Below are 27,480 nucleotides of genomic sequence, written 5' to 3'. Positions count from 1 at the left end.
TTTCATATAAACGATTTAGATTAAATTATTTGAAACAATTTCAAAATGGGTCGTTTGGATAAGATAATCTATATCGTTTGAACGCGATTTTCTTATATGTCTCGATAATATTAAAATATAAATAAAACAATTAATATTATTATTAAAAATTAAATAAAACATTCTGATGACAGTAAAATTACAATTTTGCCCTTACATTCTACGGATAGCTTCCTCCCAGAAAAATAGAATGGAAAATTAATAATAATAAAATATGATAAAAATGCAGCGACGCCCATCTTCACCAGGATCATCGCCGGTTGAGCTCGGAGACTGCCTGGAAGAGCTGCTCAAGTTCACGCTCCAATCTCACATCGATGGAGCCCTAGAGCATGATCTAGGATTATCTGCAGAGTTCTGCTCCCACCTCCTGAATGACGATCTTCCTCGATCCAATTTAGATCGCCCTGGTACTCAAAATATGAAACCTTAGTTTGTCATTTTCGGGAGAAGTAGAAGAAATTGATCCTTATGAACTTGTGTTTCTCTCTGTTGATTTTGAAATTCACTTCTCGGGAATCCATGGTTTTGGTAGCGGATTTAGTGGTGAAGGAGAAGTGTATCGCTGCATATTAGATTCTGGTTCTTTTTTGTTTTAGATAATGGAAATTTATGAGTGTAGTGTTGAGGATTGTTGGCTAATTTAGGAATGATCCTGGGTATCTCCATTAGTATGAGGCCTTTTGGGAAGCCCCCAAGGCTTACGAGAGCTTATGCTTAAAGTGGACAATATCATACCATTGTGGAGATTCTTGATTTCTAACATGGTACCGGAGTCATGCCCTTAACTTAGCCATGTCAATAGAATCTTCAACTGTCGAACAAAGACGTTATGAGCCTCAAAGGTGTAGTAAAAAAATGACTCAAGTGTCGAACAAAGGGTGTACTTTGTTCGAGGACTCCAGAGAAGGAGTCGAGCTTCGATTAAGGGTAGGCTGTTCGAGGGCTCCACCATAGGCCTCAGGAGAGACTCTATAGTGTACTTTGTTCGAGGGGAGGATTGTTGGGAGGGAGTCCGACATTGACTAATTTAGGGAATGATCATGGGTTTATAAACAAGGAATACATCTCCATTGGTATGAGGTCTTTTGGGGAAACAAAAAACAAAGCCATGAAAGCTTAAGCTCATAGTGGACAATATCATACCACTATGGAGAGTCGTGACTCCTAACATGTAGTTTGTTTGTTTTCTTTTTAGTAAAACGGATTTAAACTAGATAATTGACTGTAGTTCATAATGCGTTTAAGTGGAAAGCTATTCTCTGTAATTAGGTTCTTCCCATTTCTCTGAGAAATCCGTATTTGCAGCCCTGTGCTATCTTTCAATTAGATGACTGTTGAAATACTATTATTCTCTTGGATTTCTTATTTTGTTGTATCAAAGTTTAGTCCTCAATGTTAATTTGATCTTAAATCCGGGCTAGGAGTGGACATTCTTGTGGTTGGGCTAAGTTATCTTGTGGGGTTAGCTTTCATTATCTTAAATGTTTGTTTTGACTGAATTTGGGAATTTTAGTTTCTGTGGCTGTTTTTGGTTCCTTTTTTTAGCTTAGTTTTAGATGTTGGCTAAGTTTAAAGGGATCTATTAGTCGGTGTAAGGAACTAAGTTTGTTGGTCGATTTGCAGTTTCTTATATTTATGTTCTAATAGAACTGTCCTGCTTTTGATTTATATTTTGATATGGATAACAAGGGGATTGAACAATACTTCTCTATCAGACGTTTCCAAATTGTATAACGATCTAGCGTCGACTCTTTGGAAGTCGGTCTCCAAAGCACCGTGTCGGTCATTAGATGACTTGGAGGACAAAGAAAAATGCAAGGAGTTGATTACCCAAGGAGGAGCTGAATCAGTAAATGCAAGTGCTTTTATACATAGCATTGATTGATCGAGTCTATTAATTATGATGATTTCCAAAACCCAACTTTTATGTCTAATCTAGCCTTTGCCTTGCACATAACAGGTTCTAAAGACAGTTAACTTTGAGCTTCATGTTCAGGAGCCTTTCTTTACTCAGCTAAAAGGTACTTCTATTAGATTATCTGTGCATTCTTAAGCTTGTGCTAGATGGTATACGTATACTGAATACGTAAACAAGAACAGTTAAAAATCAAACCTCTCTCACTTGAGAGCGCTCAGTGCACGGCACACGTTATACAAAAAAACACGAGAACCGTAAGAGTGTAGGTTTTGAATCTTTTTGAGGATATGATTTTACTTGTTGACCTATTGGGCAGTCTTGTAATATTTAGCATGGATTTGTCTGATGCAATGTCTTACTGGTTCTAGATGGCCTGAAGACAGTGGAAGGAAGATGTGCTGCTGGTGATTACATTCGGTATTGTAAATACTTTTCCATAATAAAATTACTTCCTTTGCTCGCTTTGTTTATTTTATATAACTTTCTTAATCATTTATTTGGGCCATAAACAAACGATTTTCTTCGTAGAAAAAAGCAAACACTATTTACAAGATGTTACAATATTGGAGACTTTTGAGTTGCTATAGTTGTGAAATATTACATTGGTTCTTTGTAATTTGGCAAGATTGTCTTGAACTTGACAAAACAACCTGAATGTCAAAACGACGTGGTATTTAATATTAGGAATCACGAATCTCCACAATAGTATGATGTCCGCTTTGAGCAAAAGCTCTCGTGACTTTACTTTTGGTTTCACCAAAAGGCCTCATACCAATGGAGATGTTATTCCTTGTTTATAAACTCATGATCAACCTCTTAATTAGCTGATGTGGGACTCTTCTCCCAACAATTCTCCCCTCGAACAAAGACACCATAGAATCTCTCTTTGAGGCCTATGGAGCACTCGAACAGCCTCCCCTTAGTCAAGGCTCGACTCCTTTTTGGAGCTCTCGAATAAGGTACATCATTTGTTCAACACTTGAGTCACTTTTGACTACATCTTCGAGGCTCCCAACTTCTTTGTTCGACATTTGAGGATTCTATTGACATGACTAAGTTAAGGACATGGCTCGATACCATGTTAGGAACCATGACTCTCCACAATAGTATGATATTGTCCACTTTGAGCATAAGCTTTCCTGGCTTTGCTTTTGGTTTCCCCAAATAGCCTCATACCAATGAAGATGTATTTCTTACTTATAAACTCATGATCAACCAAGGTGGAACTCCCTCCCAACAATCCTCGACCTTTGATTCTCTACTAATTTTTAACTATCTTCTTTGGTTCAGAATTCAGCCTGGAGCCTTGATACTTTTCAATAAATGTTTGTTGTTTGAGGTTCAGGTATTAATTCTGCAAAAATCAAAACATTGACATTTCTCCACCATCCATTGTTTCCATACAAAGTTTTTAAACTCTGCAGGATGTTCGTCAATACCCTTCATTTTCTGCAATGTTGGAAGCAGAAAGTCTTGATAAAGTTCTTCCTGGAGTAAAAACCTTAACAGATGGTAAGATAACAACCTATATACTCTTTTTTTTTTTTCTTTTTTGATGAAACAAGTAAAAACCTATATTGTTAACTTTCATTTCATTAAATTTTCATGATCTTATACTCATAATAATATATGAGCTTTGGAAAACATTATTTGTTCTTACCTTCTAAGGTCATAAGAGCCATATCTGGTTGGTTTGCTGATACATAATCCCTTTTTATTCTCATTATTGTGCAAAATGATCCAGCTGCTATCTGAATATTGTATGAGTTATGAGGTGCAACTTGCTTCAGGTGTTCAAATATACAGGAATTTCTATTCTGAAGAGAAAGAACAGTCCAATGGTGTCCTTGGAATTCATGTCAAAAAATCTGTTGTCCAGCCATCCGTTGTTTTGTCCAGAATTATATCTGTGAGTTTGATTGCTTCCCTACTTTTCCTTACCTACTTTCTTTGTTGCTAAGTGTGAGACCCCACATCGGTTGGGGAGAAGAACGAAACATTCTTTATAAGGGTATGGAAACCTCTCCCTAGTTGACACATTTTAAAAACCTTGGGGAGGAAAACCCAAAAGGAAAAGTCCAAATAGGACAATATCTGCTAGCGGTCCCCTAAAGTTTCTAAGTCTATCACAAGCACCAGAGAAAAACTTTAGCCTTCTTTGGACCATTATGCTTCCATGTTAGGCTAGTTCAAGCCATATTAGCTTGGTAGGTTTAGTTGATAAAGTTTGAAAGCCATACCTGCTAGAGTATCTGTCGGATCCCTCAAGGTACCAAAGGATTCAGTCAGCACCATCCCTCAAATGCACTGCACAAGGGCCACCCAACTGTATAGTTCTTTGTCACAAAAGACATCTTTTAATGACCAACAATCGAATATAGAGGCTATAAATAATATTAGTCAATTTAATGCATAATATTTAAAAAACAATATTCTCCTCTCCCTTCCCCGTCTTATCTTTCTCGTCTTCGTCACGTCACTCCTTCCATCGTGATCCTTAGGTTAGCATCAACTTTTTGTTACGTTAACTAATAAAAGTTTCGACAGAGACCAAATAAAATAATTTTACAAAATTAAGAGATAAAATTTAAGATAATTTTAAAAAAAAAAAAAATACGTATTTTTTAATTAATGCTACAAACTAACAAAATATTTTGATGTTTGGTCAGGGATTAGGCTACAATGCTATTCAAAGCTTTCTTGGCTTTTCAAGCACAGAAGAATCACTCTAGGGTAATAATCTCAACTACTTAAATAATTTGGCTTTGTCCTTTATTATTTTTATTATTATAATATTTCTGGATAAAAGGGTTATTTCAGCCATGTATGTCGTCTCTGTAAAGTAGATCTGGAGAGTGTAGTAAAAAAGAGCATTTGTGCTCTCTTTTAGCCAACGACTAAGTTTCTTTACAATTCTACGTAGTTTAGGTTATATGTTTATAATCATTCAAGCTTGACATGATCAATCTTGCTTGTAGAGTGATTCGAATATCAAACAAGTGTTCTTGCCTTGACATATTCGTTCAATAAGGTAACTCGAATCTTTCTTTCTCTTGAGGTGATTCCTTATCATTTTGAGATTATTAGATATATTGTAAAAATCGTATTCTTCAATAAGGTTATTAGATCAAATTCTCAAGAGTTGCAATCATCTGGAATGATTTCAAAATCGACATGGGAGTTTTAGCATTTGTAAACTAAGAGTTCGCATATCTAGTATAAGGGTTCTTAGATTTAACTCACTAGAATTATCGTATCAAGTAGACACTTAAACTTTTTTTTTTTAGAGAATCCGATACTTTATTCCATATCTTTATATATAGTTGTTTTATTTATGTCATATTCTTTGCGTTGAATATAGGTTTTGTCAAAAGTATATAATACGTGTGGAACTTCTAATTTTAATTCTATGGACTTATTAGACGCCAAATTTAAACTTCAAGGACTTAGTAGATAGAGGATTAAAAGTTCAAGGACCTATCAGACAAAAGTGCAGTCAATTTAACAAAATTACGTTTATTATTTTAATATGATATATTATGATATGTTTGAATAAGAACAATAAAAAGCTTTTATTAGAGGCATTTTTATATTAGGCATAGTTAGATTGAGCTACTTTTTAACCTTTCTTTCCATAATCTTCTTCCAAAAGGAGAATCGAAAGGTGAGCACTTTTGAAGCTAAATTAAATATTCCATTTTTTTTTTTTTTTAAAGGAGAGAGATTATGGTTTTTAATTTATTTTATTCTCACATGTCATGTCTATTATTCCACTTTAATTTAATTAAAAAAAGAATTCAATAATTCGTATTAATATTTAATTAAATGCAAATTTTGATTAATGAGCATAAATATCTGTCGAGATGGTTGGCATTTATTTGATCATATTCCTTTGTTCATTATTGCACCAAATTCCAATGTGAAATCAAGTTTGTGTTCATATTTTTCTCAAAATTTTAATATTGTATTTATTACCAATTTTATGCATTTATTTTCATAATTTTTAAATGGTACCATTAAAAAAATAGAAAAAATCACAAAATCTATATAAAAAAAATATATTATTGCATTAGTAATTATTGAGCGGTACAATAATACATATACTCGATCTAGATAAACACAAAGAACATGATAGAAAAAATGCATGTTTATATTGATGACGTTCTGTAACAAGAAATCCACTTACAAAAAATGTATAAAATAGGTTTTCAAACCACTGTTCAAGGGATATATATATATGGTTTAGTATATATAGTTTTACCAAATATAACCGTCTACTATATATAAATATCTATTGTTTATATATATATAACTTTTTACTATACTATTATGTCATTTAACATATATAATTTTACTATGTATAAATAAGTTTCATATCCTAACCCTATGTTCATGTAAAGAAGATATGGAATAGAGGCCTGAGATACATATTTGTCTATAATTCATAATTAACGTAAGATTCTCTCTCGTTATATCAATATTTGTTTACTTTTAATTAAAATATTTAGATTTCAGTTACCACCTTACAGTAAGTTGTGACTACATATGCAGATAGACAGAAGGCAACATGCGAGTACTGCACATTAAAAAAGACAAGTGCAGGTTGAACCTTAGGACTTGACTTAGAGTAGAGACAAGTCGACTAGAGTCACAATCAAATGAAAATACATGTACATGCGACATGTATAGTCGAATGAAACTTGATTTTTGCATGAGTTATATTTGGTCGGCGAGGAAGAATCTCGCTTAAGGTTCAACAAAGTCACAAAGAGGAGCGAAAAAAATAATGGGGGCTTGAGTTTCTCCGACCATGATTGTAGCAGCCTGAGCCAGCCGTTAGTAAATATTATCCATTTTGTTCCGTTACATATTGTCGTTAGCCTTATAAGTTTAAAACACGTCTATCCTTATGAAGAATATTTGGTTCGTGCAACACATTGCGTACTAGTTGTAATTTTATATTATGATTTATGAGTGTGAAAGAAGGAAAAGTTGTTTATGAAAAGTTAGCGGCCTTTTCTGGAGTGAAGCGCCAGGTGCTGCGGCAGCACCCGCCGCCGACTGAGGCGCATCCAGATACAATACCAACCAGCAGCAGCCGGAAACCCCAACAAATAAAAGGCAACCCCTCACGCCTCTTTCCCTCCGCCATTGCCACTTTTTCCTCTTTCTCGATTTCCTTCTCCCTTCTCTCCAGGTTAATTTTCCTCCACTCTCTCTCCAGATTTCGTTTCTCCATGTTTCTCTCTTCTTTTTCTAAATTTTTTATTGTTTGATCCGCCTAAATATTCTGTGAATTTCCCCCTTAATTTCGTTTCATTACCGACGTTTGATTGCCCCTCAACTCTAGTTTGAATCTGGAAATGAAGAACAAGCGTTTTCGTTCTCGATGCTTTCACTTTCTTGATCATGCGCATTAGCTTTTAGATCAGGATTCCGGTTCCTCTTTTCGTTTTTTCTTTCTATCTGTTTGGCTAGAAGGAATTCGCGGCTTCAATTTCTTTTATAATGTTTGATCTCTGTTTTTCTTGTTTCTTTGAATCTATAGTTTCAACTTATAGGGATTTACTGTGTCTTTTATATTGTCCATGGTTATTTTTGCATTAGATTTTTTCGTAGCAGATGATGTTGTGTTCATAAAGGATACTTGCTCTGGGAGGGAGTTCATGTGAATCCCTGATGTTGTCTGATTAACACTTTTTTTTTCTTTTTTTGTTCCATTTCATATTTCTTTAGGTATTGCTATTTTTATGTGACAGAAGCCAATTGTTTTTAGTTCTGTAGGCCATGTTTAAGATTCCAGATCATCAAGTTGCTGGGCATCAAGCCAGTAATGGAATGATGGGCCCTGTTGTCGATGATTCTGGGCTCTTCTTCAAGCCTCTACAAAAGGATGAAAGAGGATCCAAGGAGGTGGCCTTCTATCAATCATTGGCTTCAAATATCGAAGTTCCAGATAAAATCCGTGCCTACTTCCCTACCTTCCATGGAACCCAGCTTATACCTGCATCAGACGGTTCTGGCTTGCATCCACATCTTGTCTTGCAGGACCTCGTATCCAGTTACAAAAATCCATCCATTATGGATATCAAGATCGGTTCCAGAACTTGGTATCCACAGGCTTCTGAGGAGTACATCCAAAGGTGCTTTAAGAAGGATAAAGAAACCTCCAGCTTGGCTCTGGGGTTTAGGCTGTCGGGCTTGCAGGTCCATGTGAGCAAAGAAGCTGGATACTGGAAGCCAGACAGGAAATGTTTTCAGAACTCTTCAGCTGAGATAGTTAAGAATGTTCTGAAGAAATTTGTTTCTTCAAACATTTCTGCAGATTCGGATGCGGGTGATCTTGATTTTGATTGTGCTTTTGCACCATCAGTTTATGGTGGTTCAAATGGGATTTTGGCACAATTATTGGAGCTCAAGAGTTGGTTTGAAGATCAGAAGTTTTACCATTTCTATTCTTGCTCAGTGCTGATGGTGTGGGATAAAGAACCTAATGCAGCAGCAGCTATTAAACTCGTTGATTTTGCACACGTCGTAGATAGCAAAGGCGCTATTGATCATAATTTCCTAGGTGGGCTCTGTTCTTTGATCAAGTTCATCTCGGAGATCTTGACCGATCATCACGCCTGCCCGAACAAACCTTGCTCTGATAGCAATTCGAACTGCAATGGCGATAGCTCTGATAGGTGAGCAGAGTATTGAGGTTCGAAACATTGTGTTTATGAAGGATCATATCAGTTTTCAAACTGAACTATGATCCCATATGCTTTTATCTTATTTGGTTACTGGATGTTTTTGTGGACGTACTTTTTTTTTTTTTTTTTTTACTTTGTTGGAAGTTCAAGAACAAAATCTGTTGAGTTATTGATCAGCCCTTTGCTGAAGTTGGTGTGATAGATTTCTTTGTAATTTATTTCACATGGGTCCTCCCACGGCTGCAATCTTTGAAAGAAATTGGTTTAATCAATGATACTATGTTTTTTTCTGTTTTTAATGAGCTCTCATGGGCCTTCAGGCTTCAGTAGACTTGAGTTTATTTGTCTTTGGGCCTAATCCCCCTCATATGGACTCGGGCTTATCTTTGGGCCTAATCCCCCTCATACGGACTTGGGCTTGTCTTTGGGCCTAATCCTCTTCATATGGACTTGGGCTTATCTTTGGGCTTAATCCCCATCATACGGACTTGGGCTTATCTTTGGGCCTAATCCCCTTCATATGGACTTGGGCTTATCTTTGGGCCTAATCCCCCTTATTTGTAATTGTTAAATCAATCCCAACGGTTAACTTTCAATTATTTTAACTTAATAATACTTTATATCCACAAAATGATTCTCATTCTAATGAAACCATTCATGTGTCTGTAGAGATGTTTAGGGGCGGAGTGGAAACGGGGAAGCCGTCCTCGCCACCTATTTCATTCTTTATGTCTACAAAATTGCGAGAATTGCGCGGGTAATTTTTCTCGTTTATTATCTTTTAAAAAGAGTTACTTTAAAGTTTTATTTTTCAATACAATTTTTATTAAAATTTGTAAATAAAAAATAAAAAAAAAAATCTAATAAATCAATATATTCATAAACAAACATGTATATAATATTCTATTCTACTCACATAAATTTTAAAAATTCAAATTTTAATATTACAAGTCTTTAATAATTACAAAAAAATCTACTAGGTATCTTTTTAGTTTAAGTATTATAATTAGAGTCTCAAAATTAACTATATATATTTTTTAACATGCGTTGGATTTCTCTTTGTGTCCTTTAGGAAAGCATCACATGACAATCAATTTCCGCATTGGTCAGTCCCTAAACCATATTTGAACAAGGATTTGAAATTTGAATTCGAAATCTTATGGCCTCGATAATCTCCTACATTATGCAAAATGATTATGTTACCTACTTATCTTCAATAACTTATAATATTGAAAACTATCATCATAGCTCAACATAGGTATTTTTAGAATGTTTTGTTCTCATTCATATGGAGACTAAAAAAATTCTCAAGAGATCACCTAACATAAATTGTTCCAGACTAATGCGATAGAACTATATAATTTCTATGGTTGAGCCAAAAAAATATAAAAAACATGCACGTAGTTCGAATAGACAGTAACTATCAATTCTTTTAAGTCTTTCTAAACCGTAACTTCATATCTTCATGATTACTTTCAAAACGATGTGTGATTATTTTCATTAAGATATGGTCTCAGTTTATTCACATTTGTAAAAATTAAACCAACCGGAATTGATTTTTCTTTAGGCCTAAGAAGTCTAAAATAATTTAAATAAAATTTTCAATTTTTTTTAGTTAAAATCTTAAAAAGAATTCTTGAGATTTTAAATTATAAAATTTTGAGGTATGACAAACAGAATTATATATTTGGAAATAAATTAGTTAAAAAAAAATAACACGTGTACGGAAAATTTACAGACAATATTTGTCGGTTCAGAGTGGGTCAAAGGACCAAGTTAGAAGGGCAAAATTGTCATATTATATTAGGGTTTTGGATAAAGGATTATTTGAGTAGGAAAAAAAAAACAATTATTAAAAATATTCGACATATTTTGACCAAAACTATTATCTTAATTTTTCTATCACTTAACAACTTCATTTTTTTTCTTTAAAAATACTTTTATTTTGTACTTTTCATATATATATATATTTATATAATAATCCTATAGAAAATAAACTAATATTAATTTATATAAATGAATTCATATTAATTTTCTCTAATAACTCTGATGAATATGATTTTTTTTAAATAGTTAAAAAAAATAATATGATAATCCAATCCAACACAACTTCCCGTCCCAAAGGCAGGTTCTTACGCGTTACTCACCCGTCCACCACTGGAAACACCACTTCCCGTCTGACTTGCATGTGTTAAGCATGCCGCCAGCGTTCATCCTAAGCCAGGATCGAACTCTCTATGAGATTCATAGTTACATTACTTATAGCTTTCTTGTTCTTAGACAAAACTAATTCAGAATTGTCTTTCATTCCAAGGCATAACGTGTATCCATGCACTTCATATTCGCCTGGAGTTCGCTCCCAGAGAAATATAGCCATCCCCACCCCCTCACGTCAATTCCACGAGCCTCTTATCCATTCTCATTGGATCACAGCGGGGGAGCAAATAAAAATAGAAAAAACGTAGAGAATTGTCGGATTTTTTTTTTTTTTTTTGTTTCAAAACTATTTAAAAAAATTATATTTATCTCCCCCATAACTATAAGTTGCATTAATAACTAAAATTTTATAAATTTTAAATATTAAATATTCAAAAGTCATCCTACCTAACTAACAACAGTTATAAATGTCAAATATTTTCAATTTTTATAATAATCTTCAAAGTATAATAGAATTGAATTGTTACTCTATTTTCTGTGTCGAGGACAGATGAACCCGAACAACTTCTAAACCGACACAAATTTTAAATTTTTGAAAATTCAACCCAATTTTTTTTATATAGTGAGAGAAATGGTGGACAGAGAATAGTTTCAGAGAAAGATTCGATGTTGGTGGCAGAAGGAATATTATTAGATATATATATACATATATATAGAGAGAGAGAGAGGAGAGAGAAAATAGTTTCAGAAAAAAAAAAAAAAAATCGAAAAGCAGAAAAGAGAGAGAGAGAAAAGAGGCATCTCTGCAAACTCCTTTTTAGTTATATGTTATGTGGCATTCCTCCCTCCCCTATTCCACCACCTTTCTCGTGATTTTTCCAATTATTTTACCATTTCTCTCTTTTTCTTTTTAAAAAATAAATTATTTTAATTCATTTTCAAAAACTTTAATATATAACTCCCGTGAAATTTCACATCATCAGTCGTAGACATAAACGAATCATTTTTATAAGGGTGTAGAAATCTCTTCCTAACAGATACGTTTTAAAACCATGAGGTTGATAGTAATACGTAATGGACTTGAGTTTGTTATAAAGTTAAACACCGAGCTATGTGTTAACCAAGTAGAATTCTTTCTTAAGCATTGATTTAATTTGAGTTTGTCTCTTTAGTTGTTTGGAAGTGTTAATTTCTTTTATTCAATCGTTCTTACTTCAACAAAAGGTTCGATCATTGGGTTGATTATGATTATTTTAATAGTTTGTTTCTTGAGTTTTGTCAAAGAATTTACGACTTCTCTCGATGCTACAAAAATAGTGGGCTGGATTCGATTAGGGAGGGTAATCCAACCAACCCATATATTAGTGGGTCGAACCATGGTATAGAAGTTATTGGATAGCGCCACGGCAATAAGAGCATGAAGCGAAGGGCATGGCTGCATCACAACAAGTCACAGTACTAACGATAAGAATATTTTTGAACCTTTTTCAAAAGTCGGATATTAATAAAAAAAAATTAAAATTCAAAGATATTTTTTAAATAAAATACTGTCTATTGTTAAAAATATTATTAAAAGTTTTAATTAATAAAGCTACAAAAACAAGAATTATAAGATTGAGAATAATAATAATAATACAATTAATAATAATTGGAGAAGGAATGTTGTGGGCTTCGTGAAGGTATTTGGTGGGGAATTATTTTATTTTATTTATTTTATTTATATTTAATTCCTTTAATTTTATTTTATTAGTTTTAAGTATTTATTAAACAACCAATCTTTTACTCACCTATTTAATTCCATTTTTTTTTATTTTAAACCTAATTTTTTATTTTTTAAATTATTCCAAAAACACTAAATTAATTTTATATTTTAAAAAAATTATGCTTAAATTAATAATAGTGAGAATTATAGGGCATAACCAGCTGAATTATGCTTTAAATTGAACGTTTTATCTATGGCTTTTAACTATTGTCGATATACATGTTACATTCAAACGAGAAACATAACGACGACGCCAAATTTGAATATAAGATGATCTTTACGACATATTATTAACTTTTTTTATAAAAAAATCTTTATCTTCGTGATTCTAAATCTTCCATTTCCTATTAGAATTCAAAATGGAAAGAAAGGTAAGAAAAATAAAAAATTTCAAAAAAAAAAAAAAAAAAAAAAACTAATTAAAAGAAAAGGCTAAAACAAAATCCAAAACTAAAACCAAAACCCCATATGCCTCCCCTTTCTGACAAATACACATGGGAACAATTTCAAACCCTAAAAAATAGATCAAAGTTTTCTCTCTCTTAATTTTCTCCACTTTCTCTCTCTTCTTTCTTCTTTCCCATGAAGAAAAGAAAAGAAATGAAAAGAAATGAAATGCAGTTTGTGCGATTCATGGAATGTCATTTTCAGAGCGATCAAAATGGAGAAGCTCACCACTGCTGCATTTAGGGCACTCTTCAAGGTGTTTCGGCACCATGAAATACATTAGGCATCTCTTGCAACCTGCAACCACCAATACTTCTTCTTCTTGCTGTTCTTCCATGTTCTTGTTTTTGTTTTTGTTGTTTGAGGACTCCGTTGATGATTCTTCGCTGTCGTAAGAGCTATCGTCGTCGTCGTCGTCGTCGTCATCGGAGTAGCAGTAGTAATCATCGCTGTATTGATCATCTTCTGTTGTGAACCTCGGATCTTCCTTTGCTTTCATTCCATTTCTCCAGTTTATGTAATAAATCTCCCCTGTCTGTCGAAAACAAATCAAAATCCATCAAAAACAGAGGAAAAATCAAGCCCTAGCACAACGAATCGCATAAATTAAAGCGGAAAACGGAAAAGAAAGAAAGAAAGAAAGAAAGAAAGAAAACCTTTAAATCGAGACATTGCTCCCAGTGGTAAGGTAAGGAGAGATGAGAGTTGAGGTGGAGATGATGAGTAGAAGAACCGCCGTGTGAATCGGAAGGAACCGGCGGAGCGGCTTGACGGTGGCTTAAGGAACAGTTCTGGAGAGAGCGTTCTAAAGCGGCTGTTACCGTCGCCATGGTTGGAGCTCTGCTCATTACTCTGCGAAACACACACAGAAAATGAGTGTTCGGAGGAGGAAGATGAAGGAAATGGGAAATTAAAAATTAAATTTAAAAAAAAATAAAAAAGAAAGAAAGGAGGAGGTTTACGCGCGTGAGAATCTTACCGGAACAACTCAGTTGGGGTCCACGACGTCTTGTCGACCATCATCGGTGGACGCATTATGTGAGATCGCAATTTACTATCCCAAGCGCGGGTGGGGGCGCGTGTTTATAAAATTTTTATTTTTCCAGGAAAAGTAATTGTAATTAAAAAAACAAAAAACGTTTCCCGAAAAGAATGCCGCAGCTTTCTCCAACACTTTCTCAATTCTTTTTATTCTTTTTATTCTTTTATTCTTTTTTTTTTATATACGATTTAAATATGTATATATATATTAAATGGAAAAAGTACTAAGACTTTAAGGTTGTTACCGTTTTCAAATTTTCAATTTTTTTTTTTTTTTTTTTTTGTGTTATAATACTTTATTATTACTAATAAAAAAAATGTATATAAATGTTTCTTTTTTCTTTTTAGATTTTCTAAACGAGCTTACCTTAGAAAAATATTTTATATAACCATTCAAATCTACTGCTAACACATGTTATTGTTGGTATACGTATTTTGTTGACTATTATAAATTAGGAAGAAAATTAATATGAACCAAACTTTGGATTTTATCACTTAATATCCAAACCAATAAGGATATCATATAGAACTCTGGTTAATCAATTTAAGTTCGAAGCCTCCCGTGTGGAGGTAGAAGGCCTACAGGTCGTGAACTTGTTTTCCTGGAGAAGAAGCAAGGACAGTATCTGGGGAATAAGCATCGGCTAACTCTGTGCTAGGAGGATGCAAGCGTTATCCGAAATGATTGGGCGTAAAGCGTCTGTAGGTGGATTTTTAAGTCCGCCGTCAAATCCTAGGGCGCAGACGTGTTTTAAAGCCTTGAAGGACCCAAAGAGGACAATATCTGCTAGCGGTGGATCTGGGTTGTTACAAATGATATCAAAGCCAGGACGATGTGCCAGCCTTCTCCCTATTCCCCGAAGAGGGGGTAGACACGAGGTGGACGATGTGTCAGCCTTCTCGTTGTTCCCTAAAGGGGGTAGACACGAGGCAGTATGCCTGTAAGGATGCTGGGCCTCGAAGGAAGTGGATTTGGTGGAGGTCCCAGATCGATTGGAGAAAGTAACAAGTACCAACAAGGATGCAGGGCCCCAAAGGGGGCGGATTTGGTGGAGGTCCCACATCGATTGGAGAAAGGAACAAGTACCAACAAGGAAAGCCCCAAAGGGGGGTGGATTGTGATGTCCCACATTGGTTGGGGAGAAAAACAAAACACCATTTAAAGTCTTGAAAGAAAATCCAGAAGTGAATAAGACTTTTTTAAATTTTGATAATAAATAAATTTTGCACGGATATAAGACTTCTTTAAATGGACATATAAATGTTCTAATTATCTAGTGGATAAGCATTCTTGGTTTTATTTTTTAGTTTCATGGTCTCGTAATAATGAAGACATTATTCTTTCACTTGTATACTCCAATAAAGTTGGTGGGCATATATTATATTTCACGAAGAATAAATAATAAATAAAAAGAACGGTTATCATATGTCAATAGGTAATAATGCAAATGTATATGATAGCTACGTTGAAAACCTCTCAATTATTAGAATGTAATAATGTTTTATAAGAAACAAGAAGAGTTGATATTGTTAGGGATTAAAAGAGGAAGCGGTGGGCCCAACATGTGGAGTTAATAGCTTCAACTCAGCCCAAGTTTAGGTCCAAGCCCAGGCCCACATGTGTTAGTAACGAAGCGAGCCGAGCCTTTCATTTTCGGTGTGTATGATTGTTAGGGCCGAGACTGGGTGGGGTCGTCCAGGTCCAAGGGACCGAGCCGGAGTAGGGCGTGAAGGTCGACCATCCCTGAACATTGGAACCTTGGTCCAGAATACATTGACATCCCACTGTGGCCTGGCTAGGATGGGTGCTGAGACTAGCCAAGATAAGGTCTAGAGCAGACAATATTGTAGGTAAAATTAAACCTAAAGAAACGTATCAAAATATTAGAATGAAGGAGGTGTTGGACAAAAGCAAGCTTAGGCACGCTCAAGTCTAAGGTCGACCAGCCCTTTTAAGCTTACTATACAGGCATAGGCCAAGGGCCAACCTACTTACGAGCTATGGGGACCTTGGATTCCCCACCCCATAGCTCCACTAACCCTTCATGCTTCCATGGTTCTAGAAAGCATGAAGGAAATCAATGTAGACTTGGTTACTAGCTTTATATAAATAGAAATTATCGTAATCCTTAATCGTCGTTATTCATGGATCCAAAATACCAAATGCAAATGAAAGTGGATCCATTTTTTTTCATTCCGAGGAAGCGCATATTTTACCTGAATCTTCTTCCATGGTACGGAACAATAGTATCATTGGAGTAGCTACACGACTAACTTTCCCTCAAGGTTTTTAAAATACGTTTACTATGGAGAGGTTTTCACACCTTTAAAAAAGAATGTTTCGTTCACCTCCAACTAATGTGGGATCTCACAATCCATCTCTCCTTCGGGGCTCAGTCCTTGCTAGCACATCGTTCGATGTCCACCCCTTGATATTTGTTTGTTTAATCTTAAAAGATCGTAGACAAAGTAAAATTTAAAACAATTAGAAAGCTCAAAGAAACCAAAAGTAAAGTCATAAGAGATTATGCTCAAAATAAACAATATCATACTAAATAAATTTTGCTGGATATACTAATTTAGATATACTCGTTTATTGATGACGGATTCAAAGACGGAAAAATGTAGGAAAAAAATAGACAGAAGTGAGAGGTAATTAATTAAGGGAATAAATAGAGAATTTTGATTCTATGAAGTCTAAAGTCTAAGGATAAAGATAAGAAAGAAAAGGAACAATAAACACCTACTAACCCTAACACAAAACAATAAAGAAAAGAGAGCAAACAGTACAAAACAATTTTGTACTTATTCAGAATAAACACTAACTTCCCAATTCTCTATTTATTTTTGACAGTCTTACCTTCCCTTCCCTTCCCTTCCCTTCCCTGATTAGAAGCGACAACCATAGGGCACCGTTGGAATTAACCTATAAATCATAACCCCACTGAACATAAAGATAACTTAGATGATGCATCAAATGTTTAAACTACCAATTCATCAACAAATGCTAAAAGATTTCATCGACAGGTTGACATTTTCATAGATTTGATATCAACATAAAGATAACTACTCATTTATCAACTTAAATATATGTTCAATATTTAATTCCTAATAGTTTCTAACTCAAGAAGCCCAAGGGATTCAGTTTTATCCAAAATATTGAAAGAATAATGAAGTGTTTTCGAGCACATCAGGTTAGTTGCACTTCCATTTGATTTAGTTCATATCAAACATCAACAGAGATATCTATTAGACCAAGTAAATTCTGTCTTAAGTAAATAAACATTGGGGGCGTTACCTCTCCTTCCGCCTCTCCAAAAATCTCTGGAGGGACCTTTTCCTTGCCAATGGAAGATCTGAGAACAAATTAACCAGTCCTTTAAGATAAATTATTGGAAGACATTGAAATAAGGGCTATCTATAGTTTAGGGCTTACAGCAATTATAAATATATTCCCAAAATTGTATTATACAGTTAAAACATATACACTTTCAACTAAAAAATCAATGACCAATTTTGTTCATTTTTAACTCACGTTGCTAGAAAATTATTTATCCTATACGTACCCTCATCATCTTCAGGATCAATGGCCACCGGTTGCTGGTTCTGATTTGAAGTAATTTCAGCCATTGGTTGGCCCTTTTCGGCTTCACCCTTTCCAATGCCACTGCCAGTGCCACTCGCCTTTTCAGCAAACCTCATAATGTTTTTGGCCTATCAGTGCGAGTATAGCATATATGGTTAGACAGGGAAACGAGATTCATCAAACAATATTGGAAAAAGTACAGTTTTGATCATTTGAGATTTTAATTACTAAAAGAATTTTTATTTTTTTTAAATCCCTCGTTTTTTTCCTTCCTCTTCTTTCTCCATGCATGGTCGCCCGTGGATATTCGCTGCCGCTCGCCTCCATGTTGAATCACGTCTCACCTAATTGTATGATATTCTACACCTTGAGCATAAGCTCTCATGGTATTGCTTTAGACTTCTTCCCCAAAATACCTCATTTTAATGGAGATAACATTCTTCACTTATCAACTCATGATCATTCCCTAAATTAGCCAACGTAGGACAATCCTCAACACACCGGACACCAGTCGTCAGCGGCCTTTTCCTTTTGTTTCCTTCCCCTCTTAACCATGTCTTTCAAAGCACAAAAAGTGTTTCCCTTCATTTCAGATATGGAAGGACCAACATGTGGGTTCATTTCAGGCCTACTACAGGGAGGAAAAGAGGCAAACTCAGCTTGTCTTCCCCACGCAACATCCTACAACAACCTCGTTTTAATTAAAGGGACGTCGTACCGGGGACAGCACCATATGGCGCCTCTCCCAATCGATCATCAGCGTCTTCTAGCACAAAAGGCAAATCCTCTTTCAATATATATATATACACACAGATATAAATCGATCCTCAGTTCTGGGTTCATCCCAAATCTGTAACAAAGGCCAAATCCCCTTTCGTTTTACTTTTTTATTTTATTTTATTTTAATTATTATTATTATTTGTGAAACACATGGGTAAGAAAAGTAAAAGGAGGAGAAGGGAAATGATTATAAATTGTAAGGAATAATTTCTTTTTCAACAAAATTATAAATTTCGATAAATATTTATTAAAAACTTTTGCAGTAAAAATAAACATAAAATTCAAAACCACACTTGAATAATTCAATTTCATGTTATATAATGAATAAATTTTTATTATAAAAAATGGAACAAAAATTCAAACCTATAAAAAAAAATTATCTCTTTGACCACTAACTCAATCACGGATTAAATCATATTCAAATTAACAAAGTCTAACCTAATACTAATAACAAAAAAAAAAAAAAAAAGGTAGAATCTCAATAAATTATCTATTCTAAATAATGATGGATAGAATAAATAATTAATGATGGATAGAATAAATAAAGAGGACCATATATAGCAACTAATTATAATTATGTATATATAAAAACTAAAAAAACGTGCCAAATATAAAATATCAAGTAAATTATTCTTTTGCAAAAGGTGCAAGTAAAGTAAGGGATTTAAAACATGAATGAAATTGAAAAATAACTTTAATTTAATCGATATAATATAAATTTAACGACTAGTGGAATAAAATAGAATGCTTATCCCAACAACCAATAAAGTAATATGCACTCAATATTTTGTAAAAATAAAAATGACATAAATATGAATATAATGTTTTTATTTACCAAATTCAAACGTCTAAAATATGTGTTAGATAATTAATAATTTGTATGGATCTAAATCGATTTAGTTCTTAATTTTACATTGATTTCTTAAAGTCTGAGGTTGAATTTTAATTAATGAACTCTAAAGCTGATGAATATAAATTAATTTATTTTTCCTTTTAACTTTTTTCATCCTTCAGTAAAAGGCAGCGTATATTTTAGGTTGAAATCCGTACATGATTATGGAAAGGAAGAGGAAATGGTTTAAACGAATGATACCTCATCACGCGAAACGTGGAAAACGGAGACGGTTTCGTTGTAGAAAATCGTGAGAGGATATTTTTCAGAAGCGATCTCTGGACTCATCCTGAAAATCAGATACCACAATCATGATTTTACAACCAAAAGAAAAGTAGAGTTTCAGAAATCAAACAACGAATCACGATTACAGAACCGAACAATGAAGGATTAGAAGAATGCCTGGAGGTAGTAGCGGAATAAACAGGCGGTGGCGTGGAGAGATTCTGATCAACATTAGGAGTCCGGAGCAGTGACAGCGGCGGAAATTTCTGAGGAATCGGAGTGGCGAAATCGGAACTATGCTCTGTAGAGCCAGAGGCGATGAGAGATTTGAGAATCTCAGGATTGATTTTGGAAATGGCGCCCTGAATATCTGAAAGCAAGAAATCGCGTAATTTGTAAACATTGGATGAAAAACAGAATGCATAAAGAAATTGTGGAACCTTTGAAGCTTCTATGGCGACGGAAGAGAGTGGGATCGGAGACGGAGTTGAGGGATCGATTGTCCATGGCGAAGAAATCCAACTCAACAATGGACATATTTCGAGGAACGAACTCTGAGAGAGAAAGATGAATACGAGGATTATTTATGGACTCAACACTCCAATTTGAAGGCACAAGAACCGGACCAGAGATATTATACTATAACAACGGCAGGTGGAGGGTAATTTTGGTAATTTAAAAAAAAAAAAAAGAAAACTACTCAGTCAGAAAAAATAATTACAAAAACTCCGTTTATTTTGGTTAAATTTATAAATTTTGTTTCCATAATTTTTAAAATTTTACCATTTATTTAACGACGATTGTGATAGAATATTATTTTATTATGTTGTTTATTTAAAATTGAAATAAACACATGTTTATTTGAAAATATATGAATTAAGAATGAATATGTTGTGGTCGGATATTAAATTAAATTTCTATTTATATGTTGATATTTTCGTATAGCAATAGATTTGACATTAGGGTGAATCGACATTTTTATTGTAAAAATTAATAAAAACAATTTAGAAAAAGCATATTAAAAAAACTCGTGTACATCAAGTGATATAATATTAATGTTATTAATGCATAAAAATTATCTAAAAATTGAAGCAATGTTGGAAATTTTTCACTAAAAAGTTAATTAAAAGGAACAAAACACCATTTATAAGGGAGTGGAAACCTTCCCTAGTAGAAGCGTTTTTAAAATGAACAAAACACATTTATAAAGAGTGGAAACTTTTCCTTAGTAGACGCGTTTTACACCATTTATAAGGGAGTGGAAACCTTCCCTAGTAGACGCATTTTAAAGTCTTGAGGACAATATCTGCTAGCAGTGAATCTAGGCCGTTACAAATGGTATCAGAGCCAGACACGGGACGATGTGTTAGCTTTCTCACTATTCTCCGAGAGGGGTAGACACGAGGCGGTGTACCAGTAAAGACGCTTGTCCCCAAAGGGGGGCGGATTTGGTAGCTGTCCCACATCGAATGGGAGAAAGGAACGAGTGCCAACGAGGATGTTAGGACCCAAAAGAGGGTGGATTGTGATATCACACATTGGTTGGGGAGGAAAGCTTTTTACCTGAGTGGACATCTGGAAATTTTCATCAACTGACAAAGCACCACGTGGACATCTGGGGAATCCTCATCAACCTTTTGACAAAGAAATATGAGACCTGACCTTTCCAAGGTTGACAAAACACAGCATTTACTGACCTTTATGCAATATTTGCATTGCACCCCATTTCTAAGCATGAACCAACCACCCATGCATACCTTCTAATCATCGGAGGATCTCCTTCTAAACCTGTTGATTTCATCAGCTCTATAATCAATTAAAATGAAATCAAATAATTATATAACAATAGTAATAATGATATACATCAGGGATCAAATGATTGCACTCTTCATTTCAAAAGAGGGAAAAGAAAAAAGATTGAATTCTCGTGGCAGGAGAGGTGCAAATTTTAAAATTAAGAACTGAACTGATAATGGAACTTGTAGGAAATCATCGATACAAAGATCTCGGTTAACTTATTTTACACATGCATATGGCTAACCTATCATCATCCTATACACCAAAATGAACTTTCCCACCCCCTTCTTCTTTTGAGGTTTTGTAGGGGGTGACTAAAAATTATCCTTGGCTCTGCGAATGATACCCAACACCTCTGCATCATCCGCTGTATTTTGAACGTTTAACGACTGCCGAATTTCGATACTTGATGTACGGAGGAATGGATTGCACATTTTCTCCATCTTTAATGTTGCTGGAATCTGAGATATTAAAATCAAAGTTCAAAAATACTTGGGGTGATGGAAGGATATATCATGAATGCCATGTTCATGGCATATCAAAATTATTGTTTTCATAGCAACAAAGTCAAATTTTCCAAGGAGCTCATAGCATCACAAATAACTCTCCATAAAATACAGGACAAGCAAACTCACGACTGAAGAATACAAAAAAGTTCATGCTTTTAATCAAATAGTTCCTTATCCAAAAAAGGTTCTTTAAGAGACAATAGGTTTAGCCACATACTGCTACGATGCAGCTTCTATCCACACACGATACCTCTCCGATTATATGTAAAGTTTAGAACAATTCTACCATACAAACAGGAAGTGATAGTTCTTTTGATCTTCAATTCAAATGAAAGGAAATTCAAAATACTCAAATAGGCAATGGTTTTCAAATGCAAGAAACAATAACCCATATTTACGCAAATTGAAAGAAATTTGTCTAGTAACCAATTTAAATATCAAGTAACCATCCATAAAAGAATAGCCAAACAATTACCGTTGGCAAGCCCTTGCTTCGTAGATTGGCAACCTGGGATGCATAAGATTTGAGAGCCTCGTTCTTAGGTTCAATGGACATAGCGAACTTAGAGTTACTCTGCTAAATGGTAACCTTACAATTAGGCAAATGGCGTTCAAGCTTAAAAAATTGGAGTATCGTAGAAAATAAATAAATAGAGGTCAATAAGTTACTGACCAGAGTATATTCATGACCGCAAAATATGTTGGTATCATCTGGCAAAGAAGTGATCTTTTTAAGGGAAGATAGCATCTGTGATATAAACGATTAGAATCTGAATAACTAAAAGCAATCAAGTTTCTAAGCTTAATTCACATTCAGCAGCAAATTCACTCTTTAATAACAATAGTTTTTCCATAACATGGATATAGATACTTCATGAGTGAACAAAGCATATTGAAGTTGAGTGCCATTTTATTCATGAGAGAACCACAAAACAGGGTACGTGGGGAGAATAAATGGAACAACAGAAAATCTCCCCCAAAGAAATGGCAGCACATTGAGGAACATCCCTAGCCCAAGGCAAGGCCAGGAGAACAAGGAGAGCAATGAGGAAATCTTAAAAGATCCCCCTATCAGACCAGGGAAGGCCAAAACCGAAGTTGTAGAAAATAGAAACCTTAAAAAGGATAAAAGCCACTGAAACAAATTTCTGAGAGAAGTGACAAAGATAGGGCTTAAATAGCTAAGGATGGGGTGTTATCCTTCACCCTGCTGTTCAATTTTGAATAGAGAACTTCAAAAACTTAGAGAACGTTAGATAACCAGATGAGATAAGATGTTATTACAATTCTAAAAGTATCTTTACGCCCACAAATTGAAGCACACGTAGCTAAATGAGGGTCATATTTGCGCACTATAACCCTATGTTAATATAGCATTAGCATCAAAAGAAACGACTTCGCAAGGCTTCATCACAAAGTTTCAAATTCCCTATACAAATCCACCTAGTTTGATTGAACACAACACAATCTTCCATCTGACTAAACGAGACACCCTGGACCCCTTCCGAGAAGAAGTCCTTCCTGAAGTTTTTCTTCCGTAAACTAACAAAGGAAGGAATCTTGAATTATGAAGGAAAAATATGGAATCCCACTCAAAACCTCACCCCTAAAGACACTAATCTCTCAAGATTGGAGGCCTGACAAACCATACCAATCAAAGAGCTCTCATCTCCATCAATCTTAAGCCATGAAATGACTTCAACAACAGACTGAATATCATTAAGGTTAACAATAGATGACTTCCAATCCAACATACAAGATTTTGAGTAATCCTTTAGTCAAATATTCTTAAACTCAGTGGGACAACAGGACAAGAGCCAAAGTAGCGAAAAATAAAGCACAAAGAAGCAGATCATAATTCATAAGTACATCTAACAAGAAAAAATTATCTGGCATTCCGCATTCTTGAAGTACCACATTTAGATAACATCCAATTAAATGAAAAATATAAGACAAACAAACCTGTTCAGGAGTTCCTTCAAAAAGCTTGCCACAAGATAAGCTGAATAAAGTATCTCCAGTAAATATTGCAGCGGATCCAGGAAAGTAGAAGCTAATATGACCTGAATTCAGTCAAAATCAAAAACAACAAATCAGGGCCTAAAAGTATAGAATGGTGAGAAGCCCGAGTTCCATAGGCACAACAAACCCACATGAAGTATCCAAGGAAAAATCAGCTATGAGAAAATTAATAAAGAATAATAATCAAAGTTAAATCCAATAGGGAGAGAGAAGCAAGGCTAAACCATATGAGAGACAATGTAGCAATGATAGAGAATAACAATAGAAGTTTCCATTTCTATTCTCACTCTCTTCTTTTATTTCCTCATTTTTCATGCACGTCCGGAGGAAGGGGAGGGTTATCATACAAGAAACAAATCTAGCGGACCTATTTTGATTTAATAGGATTGTAGGATTAGATTAATCTTAGATAATTACTACAATTCCTTGACTAATCCTTTTTTAACTATCTAACTGTATTTTTGGATTGGACTTTAGTTTGCTCTCTACTTCCCTATAAGTAAGGGTTTCTATCATATATTCTACACATTTTGAATCATAATAAAGATTGGGATTAGATCTCTTGGAGAATGATCTCCTTTAATCCCGTGGTCTACAACATCTTATCATACAAGAAACTAATCTAAAGTAACAAGTAACAAACACCTCGAGTATGACCAGGAGTTTCCATTACTTGCACTTCATGCCCAGCAAACATCCACTTGTCTCCATCTTTTAAAGCTATGTCAATTCCAGGAATTCTGTCGCTATCTATTCCAGAGCCAATCACCTACAGCCAGAAAAAAGGGTATAAAAAATTGACAGAAGTTCTATGGATTGTAAAAGTAAACCCTCAATTCAAGGATAAGAAATATCTCATGGACTATTGTATAACATAAGTCAGCATCAATTCCTTAATTCATTTCAATCCAAGCCTTAATTTAAAGGACAAGTTAGGGAAGTCTTTAATTCAAAACAAGTCAAAATACACAAAATACTTTCTGATCAGTACTGAAGAATGTAACATTTCTTGCACGTGATAAGGTATGATGTTCTCATGACAATAGATATCTGTGTTCATATTTAAAAAAATATTCACCACTATGTTTACTAGATAAAAGGATTAAGAATAGAGACTAAAATATAAACATTCTTCTGGCATCGAGAAATTGAGAGTCAATGAATTTCTGACATAATGGCCTCAAGAAGTCTTGTGCTAGGTTAGGTACACAGGTTCTTACCTCTATGACCAACCTTTAGGACTCAAACATACAACATTTATAGGATGAGACCAACTAGAATATTGATGCAATGCAAAAAAAAAAAATTAAATTCATACCTTTGCTCCGTACCTTGCTTTTAATTCTTCATTCCCACCAGTGTGATCATGATGATGATGAGTATTAAGTATATATGTCAAATTTCTGTTTTTCTTTCTTAAAGCATCTATAACTGGTACAGCTTCAGAAGGATCAACAACCCCAACTGTGCCCGTATCAACATCATGTAAGAGGTATGCATAGTTGTCACGAAGACAAGGTACCTATCGAAGAATGAGTAGAATAAAATAGAGATACGTAATGAATGTTTATGCTGCAGCTGACTAAGCAGTTATTATGGGATGCAGAACGTACAATGATAGTGGACAACCAGCAATCCTAAAAATAGATTCATTTAGGGTGAGAGCACAAAAAGAGCATGGCTAATGTCTTATTAAATATAATTTGTAGCCACCTTACTTGAATGGACTCAGATCAAGAATTATATATCGTGTAGCTGAGCAGGTGAAAGTTATATATTATGTATGCCAATAGTTGAAGCAATCTAACTTTGGAAAGAAATAACACACTGAAATTTAGACCATTCGGGCCTCTTCCTACAATTAGAAATTCTCTCAGATGAAATTTTTTTAGAATTAAAGCATGAATTTAGAAAGAAAATGTTAACCAAAGAAAGTAATCATAAAATGACCACCACAAAACCATCATGGGAGAAAAGAACTGATGCCATTGACACCATAAAAGCAATTTCCAGATCTAACAGCTTACCAGTTCAATTTGCAATGTGGAAGACATATTGACGACACTGCAGAACTGAGCAACTTTAAGTGAACGACTAGCTCCACGCAATGTTTTCAATGGTATAGATAAGAGTCTCATAACCCCATACAAAAGGTCTTTTCTAAAAGAAAGCTGTTTCATGCTCGGCCAGACACATACGCTTCCAACCTGAAACTCCCATTCGTCAATAAAGGTAAAACACATGTTTCTGTTCAATAAATCTATCAATAAACCCCGACAACATTACAGACTTACTGCCCACTATGACAAGATACAAGACACGAGAAGGAAGGATCATACATCATGATGTTACAGATCTTAGCAACAAAATTAGCAGTACCAATTTCAAACAAAAGGAGCAACAAAATCGAATACGTTAGATATTCATCGTCATACTGTAAGAGAAAGTAGCAGAAGATATAACAAGGCCGATCAACAAAGATTCAAAACAAAATAAACCGCGAGACTGCTTCAGCTACATTGGAGAGTATCCACAGCTTAAAACCGACAACATCGAAAACATTCCAACAAACAATAAGAAAAATTCAGAGAAAACATGAGAGAGTGCAATTGCGAAACGAAAATATAGAGAAAAAAAGAGTAAAAGCGAACCCTAGTGCAAGGCATGGAGGCCATGGCTGAGGAAGCCTTGGAGACCATCATCTGCATCTTCTTCTCCACCAGAAGAGAAGATCGAGATCGGAGAGAGAGGAGAGAGAAAGAAGAGAGAGAGAGCGGTGGAGAGGGGCAGGGCGAGGGCAGTTGGCACTCGAGTCGCAATTATGTGAAGCGAATCAATCCAACTCTTAGCGCCACTATATTATTACGCTTTTGTAAGACGCGTTTATGTTTTTGCTTTTTAAGCGGGTAGGGTAGATTTTATACCCGCTCAATTAATAAATAAATATATATATTATATATATATATATATATATTTTTTTTTCTCTTTAAAATTTTTAATAATAATTTTTTAATTTTAAGAAAAATCTCTATTAATATTTTATTTCAAAAATACACTCTTAAATTTTTAAAAAAATTATATTAAAAAATTATCATTAACATACTTTAATTTTATTAAAATAAATTATTATGACTAATTGTGTTTTTTTAATTTTTTTATATATTAAGATTGAAACTTTTAAAAATTTATGAGTATTTTTAAAAAAATGTAAATTTTAAGGTATTTTTTTTATTTATTTACTCTATTTATTTTATCATAAATTTTAAGTTTAATCTTTTAAAATTAATTTTCTATTGAAATTAGTTAAATAATAATATAAACTAGTACATTAGATAAATATATTTTCATAATTTATCGTTGAACAATTAATACATAAAAGAAATTTAGAAATGTGGATTAAATTTGAGATTTTAGACTAAAATTGAATAAGTCTCCAAATATCAACACCAAAAATTTATTTTAACATTTTTTTAATATTATAAAAATATAATTATTTTTTAATTAATTTGAGTGGTTGTAAAGTCACTGCCTACTCTACCTTAAATTTGAAAAATGTGAAAATGACATTTTGATCTATTTATATTTTAGTTCACATACTTTTAAATAT

General features: G+C 34.1%; 5 protein-coding genes across 9 annotated transcripts; 2 read left to right on the top strand and 3 right to left on the bottom strand.

Moving 5' to 3' along the window:
* The first annotated feature begins 232 nt into the window (after positions 1–232).
* Positions 233–6,576, top strand: LOC111791000 (RNA-binding ASCH domain protein). 3 transcript variants are annotated; one of them, XR_015420387.1, is made up of 10 exons: positions 233–449; positions 1,758–1,897; positions 2,003–2,063; positions 2,329–2,377; positions 3,251–3,305; positions 3,385–3,472; positions 3,751–3,869; positions 4,630–4,693; positions 4,939–4,991; positions 6,512–6,576. XR_015420387.1 is itself a non-coding variant. In XM_023672165.2 (9 exons), the coding sequence occupies exons 1-8, from the start codon at positions 254–256 to the stop codon at positions 4,690–4,692; spliced, it is 771 nt and encodes a 256-aa protein (XP_023527933.2). In that variant the 5' UTR covers positions 233–253; the 3' UTR covers position 4,693; positions 4,939–5,300. The 3 variants fall into 3 exon arrangements, 1 of the variants encoding a protein (XP_023527933.2); XR_002814604.2 differs by lacking the exon at positions 6,512–6,576 and adding an exon at positions 5,079–5,300; XM_023672165.2 differs by lacking the exon at positions 6,512–6,576 and having other exon boundaries at positions 4,939–5,300.
* Positions 6,577–6,963: 387 nt separating this feature from the next.
* On the top strand, positions 6,964–8,954 carry IPK2BETA (inositol polyphosphate kinase 2 beta). Of its 2 annotated transcripts, none has more exons than XM_023672164.2 (2): positions 6,964–7,157; positions 7,745–8,954. In XM_023672164.2, exon 2 carries the CDS (start codon positions 7,748–7,750, stop codon positions 8,648–8,650), a length of 903 nt encoding a protein of 300 aa, XP_023527932.2. In that variant the 5' UTR covers positions 6,964–7,157; positions 7,745–7,747; the 3' UTR covers positions 8,651–8,954. The 2 variants fall into 2 exon arrangements, with proteins under 2 accessions (XP_023527932.2, XP_023527931.2); XM_023672163.2 differs by having other exon boundaries at positions 6,966–7,157; positions 7,737–8,954.
* Positions 8,955–13,025: 4,071 nt separating this feature from the next.
* Positions 13,026–13,955, bottom strand: LOC111791167 (protein CURLY FLAG LEAF 1). Its single transcript, XM_023672408.2, has 2 exons — positions 13,678–13,955; positions 13,026–13,556 (listed from the first exon to the last, which is right to left on the bottom strand). Exons 1-2 carry the CDS (start codon positions 13,867–13,869, stop codon positions 13,206–13,208), a joined length of 543 nt encoding a protein of 180 aa, XP_023528176.2. The 5' UTR covers positions 13,870–13,955; the 3' UTR covers positions 13,026–13,205.
* A 2,745-nt stretch (positions 13,956–16,700) lies between these two features.
* LOC111791428 (protein TIFY 9) lies at positions 16,701–20,155 on the bottom strand. Of its 2 annotated transcripts, XM_023672761.2 has the most exons (6): positions 19,986–20,155; positions 19,723–19,915; positions 19,522–19,609; positions 17,629–17,776; positions 17,361–17,418; positions 16,701–16,988 (listed from the first exon to the last, which is right to left on the bottom strand). In XM_023672761.2, the coding sequence occupies exons 1-6, from the start codon at positions 20,080–20,082 to the stop codon at positions 16,952–16,954; spliced, it is 621 nt and encodes a 206-aa protein (XP_023528529.2). In that variant the 5' UTR covers positions 20,083–20,155; the 3' UTR covers positions 16,701–16,951. The 2 variants fall into 2 exon arrangements, with proteins under 2 accessions (XP_023528529.2, XP_086978822.1); XM_087122696.1 differs by lacking the exon at positions 16,701–16,988 and having other exon boundaries at positions 17,357–17,418.
* A 1,254-nt stretch (positions 20,156–21,409) lies between these two features.
* LOC111791235 (putative hydroxyacylglutathione hydrolase 2, chloroplastic) lies at positions 21,410–26,744 on the bottom strand. Its single transcript, XM_023672496.2, has 8 exons — positions 26,525–26,744; positions 25,901–26,080; positions 25,192–25,395; positions 24,519–24,642; positions 23,814–23,914; positions 22,525–22,599; positions 22,327–22,425; positions 21,410–21,803 (listed from the first exon to the last, which is right to left on the bottom strand). Exons 1-8 carry the CDS (start codon positions 26,579–26,581, stop codon positions 21,657–21,659), a joined length of 987 nt encoding a protein of 328 aa, XP_023528264.1. The 5' UTR covers positions 26,582–26,744; the 3' UTR covers positions 21,410–21,656.
* Between the last annotated feature and the right edge of the window lie 736 nt (positions 26,745–27,480).

This window comes from Cucurbita pepo, chromosome 3, assembly GCF_057944985.1.
Source record: "Cucurbita pepo subsp. pepo isolate OVF chromosome 3, ASM5794498v1, whole genome shotgun sequence".
Lineage (NCBI taxonomy): Eukaryota > Viridiplantae > Streptophyta > Magnoliopsida > Cucurbitales > Cucurbitaceae > Cucurbita > Cucurbita pepo.
Note: the sequence above shows the minus strand (reverse complement) of the source record. Positions and strands in the feature narration are given on the sequence as shown.